At 41.6% G+C, this 14,542-nt stretch overlaps 1 protein-coding gene across 4 annotated transcripts in view; it reads right to left on the minus strand.

Annotated features, from left to right (window-relative positions):
- Positions 1-1,679, minus strand: part of MRPL48 (mitochondrial ribosomal protein L48) — a 49,838-nt gene extending 48,159 nt beyond the window's left edge. The window contains exon 1 of one of the 4 annotated variants that reach the window (XM_082411335.1): positions 1,523-1,679. In XM_082411335.1, the coding sequence (XP_082267461.1) occupies positions 1,523-1,543 (21 nt within the window). In that variant the 5' untranslated portion in view covers positions 1,544-1,679. The remainder of the gene's footprint in view (positions 1-1,522) is intronic. The other 3 variants (XM_082411332.1, XM_082411333.1, XM_082411334.1) reach the window with 3 other exon arrangements.
- Positions 1,680-14,542: the final 12,863 nt, after the last annotated feature.

The raw sequence follows: 14,542 nt of genomic DNA on the forward strand, positions 1-14,542 counted from the left end.
TACAGATAAGAAACTGAAGCACATCGAGGTCAAATAACCTGCCTAACTAAGGTCACACAGCTAGCAAGAGATAGAACACAGGTCTGATGCAAATCCCATGTGTTTTCCTTATAAACGTAAAGCATTAACTAACACTTCCAGAGAGGCTGAGACAAGGATGGTCACAAGACTGCATATGATTAGATGCCAAAAGATAATACCAGCTAAGAGTTCAAAAAATAAACAAGCACTTTGGCTGGAATGGTCTGAAAGGTTTTAAGGAAAAGATGAGACCTGAGCTGGGCCTTAAACCATGGAGCATTTGGATAGGTGGTGAAAAAGGTGAGGGCATTCCAAGTGAGAGAGCTCCACAAGATGAAAGATTAGGAATTCAGCATTTGGTAAATAAAGAAGAGACTACCTGGCCAAAGCAATAGGGCAGAACGGAAGAGTGAAGTCAGTAACAAAGGAGCGTGGAAGGGAACAGTGGCATCAGACCCAGAGGGGCCCTATATGCCCTTGTATCTTTAGGTGATAGCCTATGACAGATTTCCGTGGGCTCTTCAGGAGTATAGAATGGCCAAAAACAGTATTCCCTGAACAATGATCCCTCCCTTTCAGCATTCCTCAGAATCAAGGCTCTTAGAGCAGGAGCGTGGAGCCACCAATCTGACCATCTTTAACAGCTAAATTTTAAAACTTTGATTTTTTTCTATTATCCTTTCACCAGATCTAGTTAAATTCTCACAATTTGGCTAAAGTGAACAACAGAGAGTTACTTCATTAAGGATGAAGTGAGTTTTGGGACCTTAAGGAAACAAACCTAGAGACATTCAGAGGCTGCCCCAAAGTTAGGACCAGTAGATCCATGAGCAGCAATGATCATGTTGTGTATCATGGAGTACAGTCTCCAAATTAATGCCTCGAATAAAATTTTAACATAAATTGCTAAAAAAAAGTCATTATTCTAAGCAGCATGGTACAACTGAAAAAGCACAGCTGAAATCTGTTAAGAGGACAAAGGAAAGTCAAGGAACTTTCACAAGGAACTTCACGTGGTTCACACGGTTTTACTGCAGTCACGTAATTAAGGTTTTGTAAGTAAAAATTTTTTTTATTATTACCCTTCCCTTGTCGCCAAGTAGCCTCACATCCCAATCTGTTCATCGAGTCAAAACGGTATTCTTAGAAAAAAATCTGGAAGCTGATGACCTAAAGCAAAAATAAAATGACTTCCTCAAGGTCGTACATATTATTTGGACCTATTCCGCTGTAATTCCCATTGCGGGGCTCCTTTCTTTCCAGGCCAATGCGAGGCGAGGGTAGCGCGAAGGGGGGCGTGGCGCGCGGGTTAACTCCCCGGCAGCAGACGACTAAGCGCAACCCTTTGACAAGGCGCCGCACTTGCTGCTGGGAAGAGCCTTGTTCTCTCCCAAGTCTCTTACCCGGATGTCTGAAGCAGCGTGAGAGCCCCGCGGCCACCTCGTAGCTCAGCTCTTTTCACCACCTCCCCCGCGCCCAGCTTGCGTGGAACCTACGTTACCTTTCCCAGAGCTCCATTCATCCTTTGCTGCTGCGCGGCCTGTAATTGTGCCAGCTGAAGATCGGCCCAAGAAGCCGCGACCGCTGGGCATCCGAAAACACTGACGGAACGGCCTCAATCCGGTCCTGTAACAATATCCGACCGAGACTCACTCAACTCCCGCAGCACCTTGGTTCCGGCAGCTTCTGACTCAGTGTCTAGAAATCGCCCACTGCAGCTCGAGTGTCACCTTCACTGCGAATTCTCCGGGCAGAATTAATTGCCATCTCTGTGTTGCCCCAATACTTTACGCACAATTCTGCTATTTCATCTGCCGTACTATATATTAATTATTTGTTACTTTCTCTTTCCCGTGTTTGATTGCGAGTTCCTCAGGGACTGAAATTCTGCCTGATTTATTCATTCCAGCGTCTAGCACGGGACGTGGAGATCTGACTTCTAACCTCTATTTAAAAGCTGAATGGCCCTAAGTGAGCCTTTCTGACATTCAGTCGCCTCATAATAATTGATAATAACTATTTTTTATTGAGTGACCACTATGTGCAGCGCATTATGCTCAGAGCATCAATTTACTCCTCATAACAAGCCTGTTAGTGAGATATTATCACTGGATTTTACATGTAAGGATATTGCAGGAGGTTAAGAGACTTGTCTAGGGCCAACCGACCGAGGCAGAGCTGAGTTTCAAACTGTCTCATTTATACAAAGTGTTTTCCCTCTGACATACCCCTTCTCACATGAGATAATGTCACAGCACACATTCATTTACTTATTTTACACACATCAACCATTTACTTAGCATGACTTTTTGTGCCAATCCTTTGAACCTTGGGAAGACAGAGATGAATATTTACATGGTCCCTGCCCTTAAGTGGCTCATAGAGGATTGCATCAAACTACAAGTTTTTCTGTTCAGCAAAGGAAACAATCAGCGAGTGAAGGGACAACCTATGGAATGGGAGAAAATGTTTGCAAATCATACATCTGATAAGGAGTTAATATCTAAAATATATAAGGAACTCAACTTGATAGCAAGAAAACAAATAACCTGATTTAAAATTTGGCAAAGGATCTAAACAGACATTTCTCAGAAGAAGACATACAAATGGTCAATAGGTATATGAAGAGACGCTCAACATCACTAATCATCAGGGAAATGCAAATCATAACCACGAGATATCATCTCACACCTGTTAGAATGGCGATTATCAAAAAGACAGAAGATAACAAGTGTTGGTGAGGATGTGGAGAAAAGGGAATCCTTGCACACTGCTGGTGGGAATGTAAATTTGTACAGCCACTATCAAAAACAGTATAAACCGTATATGTATAATGGAATATTACAACAGCATTTAAAAAGAAGGAAATCCTACCATTTGTGACAACATGGATGAACGTGGAGGACGTTAGCATTATGCTAAATGAAACAAGCCAGGCACAGAAAGACAAATACTCCATGATCTCACCTATGTGGAACGTAAAATAGTCAAACTCATAGAAGCAGAGTACAGAATGGTGGTTACCAGGGGTTGGGGAAGTGAGGTTGAAGGGGAGAGATGAGGAGATGTTAGTCAAAGGTACAAATGTCCAGTTATGCAGGATGAATAAATCTAGAGATCTAATGTACTGCATGATTATAGTTAATAACACCATATTGAATACTGGAAATAGGCTAAGAGAGTAGATTTCAGGTGCTCTCATCACAAAAAAAAGCTAACTATGTGAGGAAATGATATATTAACTAGCTTGACTGTAGTAATCATTTCACTAGGTATATGTATATCAAATCATCATATTTTACACTTTAAATATATACAATTTTTAAGTTGCTCATAGAGATTAGTAAGGAGGCCAAGTTGTAAACAATTATAAAGCAATGAGGAGTTACAGAGATATACATATAAACTCTGTATGGAGTGCATGGTTACAAAGTCAACGTCAAGTGAAGTAACAAATATGCAGTTATTTTTATTGTTGCTGTTATTATTGCTGCTGCTACTCTTTTTGTTATTATTTTTGTACTTAGCAAGGAAAAGGTGTAAAAACTGGTAAATATGAATAGGTCTTCAGTAACAGGGAGTTTCCTTTGTTGTCAGAAACCCTGCCAAGATACCTTGTCCTATTGCTTTATCGATCCTTCCTATGATGAAATTTCAAGGAGCTACAAAGGGCTATGTAGGTAAATCTACGTCCCCCAAAGGTAGCCCTTAACCCCTGTGGAGAAGAGTTGCTAAGACACCATCTAAAGAGAGAAATTCACAGTTAAATGATGCACTGAGCATAATGCATTGCACATAGCAGCCACTCAAATAAAAAATAGTTATTATCAATTATTATGGGGCAATTGAATGTCGGAAAATTCACTTAGGGTCAATCAGCTTTTACATCGAGGTTAGAAGTCGGATCTACACATCTTGTGCCAGATGCTGGAATGAATTAATCAGACAGGATGTCAGTCCTTGAGGAACTCACAAACATGGGAAAGAGAAAGTAACAAATAATTAATACGTAGTATGGCAGATGAAATAGCAGAATTGTGTGTAAAGTATTGGGGGCAACACAGAGATTGCAATTCATTCTTCCTGGGGAAATAGCAGACAAGTCATAGCTCCACCACAGGTTATTGTCTGCATGGGTATCTAAAAGCTGTTGGGATTTTTAGAAGTGAATTTTAAAAAAAAATAAATTTATTTATTTATTTTTGGCTGTGTTGGGTCTTCATTGCTTGTTGTGCGTGGGCTTTCTCTAGTTGCGGCGAGTGGGGGCTGCTCTTTGTTGCGGTGTGCGGGCTTCTCATTGCGGTGGCTTCTCGTTGCGGAGCATGGGCTCTAGGCGCACGGGCTTCAGTAGTTGTGGCACGTGGGCTCAGTAGTTGTGGTGCACGGGCTTTGTTGCTCCACGGCATGTGGGATCTTCCCGGACCAGGGATCAAACCAGTGTCCCCTGCATTGGCAGGCGGATTCTTAACCACTGTGCCACCAAGGAAGTCCCAGAAGTGAATTTTTAAATGGAAAAAACAAAACAAAACAAAACGCTTCAAGTTCTTAATGTGTCAGGTCAGATCTTTTCATGTTATTCTCCCGATAACACTGTGAAGCTGGGGATCATTATACTTATTTCATAGATGCGGAACAGAGGCACAAAGAAGTTACCTAATTAACATAAGGCACACTGTACGTGATGAGCTGGCTAATTTCAGCACCTGCGCTCCTTCTGCTCCATAGGACTGCAAATATAGGTTTCCAAAAGGGCAAGTTGGCTAAGCCAGAGAGTTTTTTCCTTGTCTAGTCCAGGTAAATGCTATCTGGTAAGATACAAATCCACCTTTGTGTTGTTCATACACTCAGAGGAGGGAGGAAGCTGAAGGGAAGAGGTAAAAAGAAGAGGACAATTAGTTCTATGTATCGAAGTACAAGGCTTCCCTTTTAAACTAGAATACTTTAAAAGGTCAGGAATCAAGGACCCAAAAGGGAGGTGAAATCAGCATACATGGATGTAAAGATACCTTAGCAATATCTATTAATGTATTGGAACCTATATTATTGTTGCCAAGCTTTGTGGATTATGTCTTGAGTTATAAAGGTATATGAGCTTACTGAACTTTCCAGAAGGACACTTTCATACAGATATGATCAGATATCCTTCCCTATCCATTATTTTGTAGTTTCTCTGACTTATTTTTTCTCCAGACTCTAAAAACTAAAACTCTCTTGGGGATACCAAGACACACCTCAACACAGGCTACTTTCCAGGTACTAAGGCTCCTACCTTCTTGCTTCATCCTTCTATAGACTTGTCTTTGTATCTCCAGTATCTACTCCAGGGCCTGAACCATGGTAATATGCATCTGGTGAACTGATTGAAATCTTCCTCTTCTTCTAGCTCTTTTTTCTCCTACCTCTAACCCATCTCTACAATGGCATTTCTGTCTGCACTTTCACAAGTGGCATAGTAGAGACATAAGGATGGGAGAATATGTATTGAATCCAATCCTGCTTCAGCCATTTACTCACTATGTGGTTTTGAAAAAGAGGGAGTGATGAATGTCTGGGGAACTTCAAGTTTGGCTGAAATGTAGACATAGAGAAAAAATGGTGAGAAAAGAGACTAGAGAGGAAGAACAGAGTCACATCATTAAATTCTAGGCCAAAGGGTCGGGGAAGCTTTGACCAGTCAGCAGCCAGTGAAGAGTGGAATAGTGGAGGAGAGAATGGAGCCAGGGAGTCCAGCCAGAAGACTAAGGGAGGAATTTTTTAAACTGGATTCCCAGTTTATTATAAAAAGATATGATAAAGACTATAGATGAACATCCAGATGGAAGAGATGCATAGGGCAAAGTATGGGGAAAGGAGGAGGAGCTTCCGTACTTTCTCTGAGCACATCACTCTCCCCAAATCTTCAGGTGTTCATCAACCTGGAAGCTCCCTAAGGGAGTAATATAAGAGAGAAGAAGGAAGGCCTAAATTAAGGCATTGATAGAGATGGAGAGGAATTAATATAAGAGATGTTAAGGAGGTATAATGACCAGGAATGGTGCCTGATTAGATGTGGGCAGTAAGGGACATTCTGAGTTATATCCTGGGATGAGTACTGAGTACCCGTCTACAAATAGGTGGCAGATAAGCCAGTTTCCCATTCTCCCAGGCATATGATATGCTGCTTCCCCTCTCTTTATTTTCTAGAAGCCTCTTGGGCCATCAGCCTAGAGTAGGAAATAGATTGAGGCTCAACAAATCTCTTGTGACCTCCCCATTGGGAGAAATAGAAGAAAAGGGATGGAACATTTGAATGCCACCTGTAAGGGCTGCCTGAAGTAAATTCTTTAGGCCTAAATTCTGGACAGTTTTGCCTTCTTGATGCGGGGATACTGGAGGGGAGGAAGCTAAGACAGTAGGGCTAAGGAATAGGTAACCAAATAGTAAATTATGATCACTTCACTTTTAAAATGATTTGACAAATCTCTCTCTCCCTCTCCTCCGTGCCATTCTTAATGCTGCCATCAGAGTGATATTTCCAATCACAAATATGACAAATATGACCATGTCACTTCCCTGCCCAAGGACAGGGAATGTGTTTAATGCTTCCCACACACTACCTGTAGCAGTGCTATCCAACAGAACTTTCTGCAAATATGTAAATGTTCTATTATCTGCTCTGTCCTCTATGGTAGCTACCAACCACCTATGGCAATTGAGTACTTGAAATGTGACTAGTGCAACCTAGAAACTGCATTTGAATTTAATTTTAATTAAAATGTACATAGCAACATATGGCTAGTGGCTCCCTAGAGTAGTCTATAGGATTAAGTCCAAACTCCTGGATACAACATCCCAAGTCCTTCACTCTCTAGAACTTGTCTACCTATCGAGCCTCATTTGCCACCCTTTTCAACACAAATAGTACTCCCCTGTCAACATAAATTCCTGTAATTCTTCAACCATGATATACTCTCTCACACCTCCCTGCCTTTGTACCAGCAATTTTCTCTGCTGAAATGACCTTTCTTTACTCATCCACCTGGAAAACTCCTACTTCTCTTTCAAGACACAAGTCGAATATTACCTTTCCCATTTAACCTCTTGCATGCATTTCACAGGAATGGTATGGTCCCTCCACTATACTTCTCTGGCCTATTTTTCATGTCCTCAACACAGCATATTGTAACTATTTGCTCACTTGTATATCTTTCCCACTAGATTGTGGGCATTTTTTAAAATTAATTAATTTATTTGGCTGTGCCGGGTCTTAGTTGCGGCATGCAGGATCTTCATTGCCGAGTGTGGGATCTTCAGTTGCGGCGTGCGGGTTCTTAGTTGTGGCATGTGGAATCTAGTTCCCTGACCTGGTATCAAACCCGGGCCCCCTGCATTGGGAGCTTGGAGTCTTAGCCACTGGACCACTAGGGAAGTCCCAAATGTGAGCATTTTTAAAAGAGTATTCTTTTTTTTTCCACCTCAAAGATTAACACAGATAATCAAACCACCTACATGAACATTATGCAGTTTTACCAAAGGTAGGATGATAGGTATGTTTTCTCACTTCGTAGATGACAAAACTAAGGGAAGAAGATAGGTGGCTTGCCTAAGCTTAAACACCTTGTACATGGCAAAAACAAGGTAATGACAAAGATTTTATTAGCTGTGGAAGTCCATTCTTATGGTCAACAACAGCAAAAAGCAAACTGGAAGCTCTGAGATCCTTCCATTGCCAATCCTAAATCTCAAACCAACACTTGGTGAATTGGCATTTACACAACACACATGAATTTCGGCCCCGAGCAACTTAACTGAGGAACTAACAATGAGGTCAGTCTTTTCCCAGATAAGAATGGACGCTAAATGCACTGAAGCACCAACTTCTTCAGCTTTGTAAATATCTCCTCCCCCTCAAGACAGATGTCTCCCAATCTTTGTCCGATTAATGTTATACTTAGTCCTGTGTAGCACATTCTTAAAGGAATATTCTTCATTTTTCTTTGTATCCCCAGCATTTGGCACAGTTTGTAGAACACAATGAGGTTCCTAAAATGTTAAATGGAATAATGAATGAGTGAATATTTATAGGTTCCTAGATATAATTGTGGATTTTAGATTTTTTTTCCAGATCTTGCACCACACACACACACACACACACACACACACACAAAAGCATGGAGAAACTTTTGCCTTTCTGGCTTTATTTTTACAAGCCAGTTGTCTTTAAAAGCTTTTAAAAATATCTGTTCCAGCCCTCAGCACAACCACATCAGAGAAAGCTTTAGGGAACAAGAGAGAATAAAGGGAGGCCCTTTAAAAGAATATGTTTGATCTCAGGTTAAACTTCCTTTAAAGTAATAATTCTGTGGTACCTATTATAAAAAGTTTCCCAAGGGTGTCAAATAGCTCTAATTTTTGGCTTAAGTGAAAATATATGCATTAAGCTACCTCCAACTGAAAACTATTTTAGCTTCAAGTAGGACTCTTCTGCTTCTATTTTTTGGTATAGTTTTGGTACAAAGAAAATCATACTTAAAAGGAAAAAAAAAAAAAGATAGAAGGCCAGAGGCGGAAGAGAGCTGGCTACCTAAAAAAAGCCAGAAAGAAATGGTGCTGACTCCCCAGCCTGTACTTTACCAGGATTTTTCTGCTTGTGCAGGGCTGGGCCGAGTGAGTGGGGATTACCTAACTCTGGAGAGAGGGAGAAAGGATGATGGAAGAGGCTGCAAGAGGGAAGCTCAAGTGGTTAGTGAGATCTTAGAAGCCCACAAGAAGAGAGGGAGAGGGTACAAAGAACCTCTCACCAAGCAGCTACATGTTCAACTCAGTTGAGAATCTTTCTAGAAGCCCAGAACCTGTGTTCAGGTTGGTCCAGCCTGGGCTCCAGCACAGCGGTACTGGGAGAGTACCTGCAGCACGAAGCTCCTCCAGCATAGGGATACTGGGGTACTTGGATACCTGAGAGGCCATCCTCTCCCGCCTCCTCCCATCCCTTTCAGGTTGGCCTGCACTAAACCACCTTTTTAATGTACACCATTACTCAACATACGAAAAACTCTTCTTATGGACTAGGAAGAATCCTTTGTGTTGCTGCTGCCCAAGCCCCAGATATCACATGTGTACTAAAAAAACAGAAACAGAAAAACCATAATTTCACGCTAGCAACCTACTCATAGCTGCTAGTGTAATTTTCCTTCCTGGCAGCTTGGGATAGGAGACACAAGTGCAGATTTTACAAAATCATGATGTGGAGGCTCATTTTGAAATAAACTCCTCAGAAGATAGGAATACTTTCTTGACCTACTGAGATAGGAACTTCTAACCTTCATCTCCAATTATCCTATCCTCCAATTATCTGACTTTATTTGAATGCCTCCTCCTCCTTACCTCCACATCTACTTCCCAAGATCCACTTTCACTGTCTCTCACCTGAACTATTGTGCTGGCTTCTAATTGATCTACAGCCTTCAGTCTCATCCCCACTCAGGTTTATTTCCAAAAGCTACCTTCCTGAAGTATATATCATGGAGATCATGATTTAAAAAACAACATTAAAAAACAAACCAAAACCTTCAATAGCTACTTATAGCCTTCCAATTTAACAACATACTCCTTTCCTTGGAATTCATCTATCTTCCTTGGATCTATCTCCAATTTACCATTCCAACCACTCCTATTTATATACCCATTGCTTCTATTACACTGATAACTCCGTTCAACCTATTTTCCTATACCTCCCTTTTGGACTTTACCACTTGTATTATAGTTCTTTACAGATGTGTTTGTCTGACCCCCAGATCATGCTCTTTGATTTTAGAATCCCTGTGTGATTCAGCATTGTGTTTCTCTCAGCATCTTTATTGCATGTACATATTGGAGGCACCAGAAAATATCTGTGGACAAACACTGGGCTTGCTGAAGAATACTAACATCTTTGGCCCCAAGTTTCCTAATCAAAATATAAATAGTTCTCATGATATGCTACTCCTATTTGAGTCTCTGAGGACTGTTTCTTAAAAATGGGGGGGAGGGCATACTTACTGCAAAACATTTGGAGAAGATAGAAAATTATAAACAAATAGGGCTTCCCTGGTGGCGCAGTGGTTAAGAATCCGCCTGCCAATGCAGGGGACATGGGTGCAAACCCTGGTCCAGGAAGATCCCACATGCCGCAGAGCAGCTAAGCCCATGCGCCACAACTACTGAGCCTGTGCTCTAGAGCCCGCGCGCCACAACTACTGAGCCTGCATGCCACAACTACTGGAGCCCGCACGCCTAGAGTCTGTGCTCCGCAACAAGAGAAGCCGCTGCAATGAGAAGCCCGCGCGCCGCAATGAAGAGTAACCCCCGCTCGTCACAACTAGAGAAAGCCCGCGCGCAGCAACGAAGACCCTACGCAGCCAAAAATAAATATAAATAAAATAAATAAATTTATTAAAAAAAAATAAACAAAATCAACACTACCCAAAGACAGCCAGTACAGTGACATTTCATTATATTTCTCTTTTATCCATGTGTTTAAAAAATAATTTTAATATGGTCTGCATCCAATTTTAGAGGTAGTTTTGTTTCCAGTATAATATAACATAATCTATACCCTAGTTTACTAAAAAAACTCATTGCAAATATCATATTGTAGTTGAATAATATTCTATTACAAAGATGTATCATTGTATCCTAAATTGTCTACTTTTAATATTATAGATTATACTAAATTTTCATGTTAAAATTACTTCCTAATGATAGCTATCATGAGAAGCAGAATTACTTCCAGATAGATTCATTTTGAGGCTTTTGATATATTTTGTGAAATTGCTATCACTTTATTTCTCTGTATTTCCTGTTTTACCACACCTCCAGAAACACTGAATATTAACATATTTGAAAACTTTCCAAATTTTTTTAAGTAAAAAATTTCATATCAAAAATCTTTTCAAATTTGATAGAGTATAAATTGCATAGTTTTCATTTTCATTTTCTGTTGTTAGTATGATTGAACCTTTCCCATGCTTTGTTATACAATTTTATTTCCTTTCTGAATTGCTGGTTACCCATTTATCCTTTGGAGTCTTAATACTTTTATTTCTGTCAGTTTCAGCCTTTTATACATACTCTTATCATGTTTTAGGAAGCAGCTTATATTCAGGGAAGAAAATCACGCTGGGGTTCAAGAAACCTGTTTTCAAGTCCCAGCACTACCATTATGTGACCTCGAGCAAGTCACTTCTCTGTAGACTTCAATATCCAAAACTGTACAATAAGGATGATACACTAGGAGCTCTAAGATCAAGGGAAAGGCCAAGTAGATAGGGCTACCCTCCAAAACTCCTGCCTTCTTCTTTAATTAGAACAGCTCCCTTTTAATCCATTATATGTATATACAATTCTGAAGGCCCTTCCATCTCTAATGGTCTTGGATTCCATTATTCTGCCATACATAGGCAGTTCGTTATTCTTTCCATTTTATAGATGAGGAAACTAAAGCTCAATCCAAGTGAACAGATTATTCTTCAAGTCTGGCTAAGAGGAGGCCAGACCTTCCAACTCTATTGTGGGCCCTAGCCCCTTCTCAAATCTAGAACCACCCTCTCTTCCTGAATTCCAACTCTTCCTGAAACTGGACTGCTCAGCATTTCAGGGTCCTCCAGCAAGTATATCCCTACCATGAAATGCTCAACAAATCTCCACCTTAAATCACTTGAGGTAACTCTGTTCCTTCCAAGCCAAAGAGGTAAATTCTTCTGAGTAAAACAGAAGTCACCCTTTGTTGATAATGTTGTCATGAAGTAAGAAGTGGTCACTGACCTCATGAAGGACTCCCCTACATGCACAGCCATATAGGCCTAGGGGAGTTACTATGCCACTTGACCTTTGCCATATCTTCTCCCCCAATTTTTCTGGATTATGATTCTTCAAAAGTTTCAAAACTTTCTTTAAAAAATGTTTATGCCATCTAATAATAACAGCAACACAATGCTTTCTTTTTCCTAAAACACCTTCACAGACATTTTCTTAATTATTCTTCACCACAATCTTATAAAGAACATAAAGAGGGACTTACATCCTCATCACAAGATGAGGAAATTAAGACTCAGAGGATCGAAATGACTTGCTCAACATCACACAGCTAGAAAATGGACTCAGGTTTTAGTCTCCTAGCCCAATGCTCTTTTCATCCAGCCTCTACCTCTCAACATTATCTCATTTGATAATTGCTACTTGGAGACCCACATTCAGGCCAGTTTATCATTATTACAGGCCCCCTGAGCAGTCAGTCCCTTTATGACTGGAAAGTCCTGTGGGAGAGAACAAAAGAAATCAAAACTTATTTCTCTCCTGTCAAGTAAATAAATAAGTGAATAAAATCATGGAAAACTCCCCCTTCTCTATCCTGCTTATCTGCCTAATTAGAAACTGTAGTGCAAGACAACATTTAGATAACTAGGAAAGCTCCTACCAGAAGTTAGGGCTGGAAGACCTAACATATTTCTTGACCAGGCAGTGAAGAGTTGTTACAGCCATTTTAACACAGGAGAAAGATTGAGTACATCTAGTAAGAGGTGACATCTTAAATGTAAAGGACCCAACTTTTTTTTTTTAAATGTATGTATGTATTTATTTGGCTGCATTGGGTCTTCGTTGCTGCACGCAGGCTTTCTCTAGTTATGGCGAGCGGGGGCTACTCTTTGATGCAGTGTGAGGGCTTCTCATTGCAGTGGCTTCTCTTGTTGCGGAGCCCGGGGTCTAGACACGAAGACTTCAGTAGTTGTGGCTCGCGGGCTCTAGAGCACAGGCTCAGTAGTTGTGGCGCAGGGGCTTAGTTGCTCTGCAGCATGTGGGATCTTCCCAGACGAGGGATCAAACCCGTGTCCCCTGCATTGGCAGGCGGATTCTTAACCACTGCGCCACCAGGGAAGTCCAAAAGGACCTAACTTTTGAGAAGGCTCTGATTATTAGATACTCCTACATTTGGTGAAAGTTTGGTTTTGTTTCTTCAGAGATCCTTACCACCCCAAGATATTATGATTCTGAGTTTCTCAAGATTGTAATACGGTTTGCAGGGCAGAAGTTGAGACACAGATGTAGAGAACAAACGTATGGACACCAAAGGGGGAAAACTGCGGTGGGGTGGGGATGGTGGTGTGCTGAATTGGGCGATTGGAATTGACATGTATACAGTGATGTGTATAAAACTGATGACTGATTAAAAAAAAAAAAAAAGATTGTAATACTCTAGAATCCTAAGACTGTAAAGTGTCTAAAGGCTCTAAAATCTTGTAATTCTTGTGGAACAACTCTACAAAGGGAAGATGAAGTTGTGGAGTAGCCAGTTCTTAGCTGTCTCTCCTTCTCTACCTGCCCCACCCCTAATCTGCTATTCACTTAAATCTCCAAGTATTTAATTGCCCATTGGAGAAATACAAAAATTATGGCACGTTCATCCATGGAATACTTTATACTATGTATTCAATTAAAATGACGAAGAAAAATACTTACTTTGTAACAAAGAATACATGACTTTATATAACATTACCCCAATTGTGTTAAAATAGATACACAGAAAAAAAAAAAAGGAAGAATGACAAATCAGTCATGATTATTTCTGGCCGGTGGGGTATCAGCATTTTTCTTTTCATTATGCTTTCCCAAATTTCCCAATTTTCTAAATTATGCATATATTTTTATAATCAGAAAAAGAATGTTTTAAGTTCAAACGTGTTAGGCCACACCTGGCGCCGCCAACTTATTGTTGGGATATAGAGATGAGTCATCTCAAAGGCGAGGGAGGGGCCAGCTGGGCATTGACAAGGGCTGGCTTTGAAGGGGAGGGACAAGCACTGGATAGGGTGAGGACTGATCAGCTCATCCAGCCACAAGAACTGGGAATAACGTGGCAACCACAACATGCCAGCAAGACCCGCCTCACCCAAGGGACCCCGGCGGCCCTCTGGCCCACGCCCCTGGCGAGTTCCCGCCCCTTGCCTTTCCCCATTGGTCCGCTTAAGCTCATTTGGCTCCTAGGGCCCGCCCCTCTGGGGCGTACGAGAGGTGGTGTATCCCTCCCCCACTTCCGACAGTAGCAGCCATACTGAGTGTGGCGGGACCGAGACGGGCTGAGGGGGCAGTTCGCTGTTTGGCCTCCGCTTTTTTTTTTTTTTTGCAGCAAACTTTTTTTTTTTTTTGGCTCTGTTGGGTCTTCGTTTCTGTGCGAGGGCTTTCTCTAGTTGCGGCAAGCGGGGGCCACTCTTCATCGTGGTGCACGGGCCTCTCACTATCGCGGGCCTGTTGCGGAGCACAGGCTCCAGACGCGCAGGCTCAGTAATTGTGGCTCCGGGCCTAGTTGCTCCGCGGCATGCGGGATCTTCCCAGACCAGGGCTCGAACCCGTGTCCCCTGCATTGGCAGGCAGATTCTCAACCACTGCGCCACCAGGGAAGCCCTGGCCTCCGCTTTTATCCTCCCAGTGTTTCTCTTAGTCTCGGGTTATCAGGACCCAGAGGAAAGGGCGGTTTGCCAGTTGGTACCGGGGCGTTCGTGTGAAGTGC

The sequence above is a fragment of the Balaenoptera physalus genome (genome assembly GCF_965194825.1).
Source record: "Balaenoptera physalus genome assembly, chromosome: 10".
In the NCBI taxonomy this organism is placed as follows: Eukaryota; Metazoa; Chordata; class Mammalia; order Artiodactyla; family Balaenopteridae; genus Balaenoptera; species Balaenoptera physalus.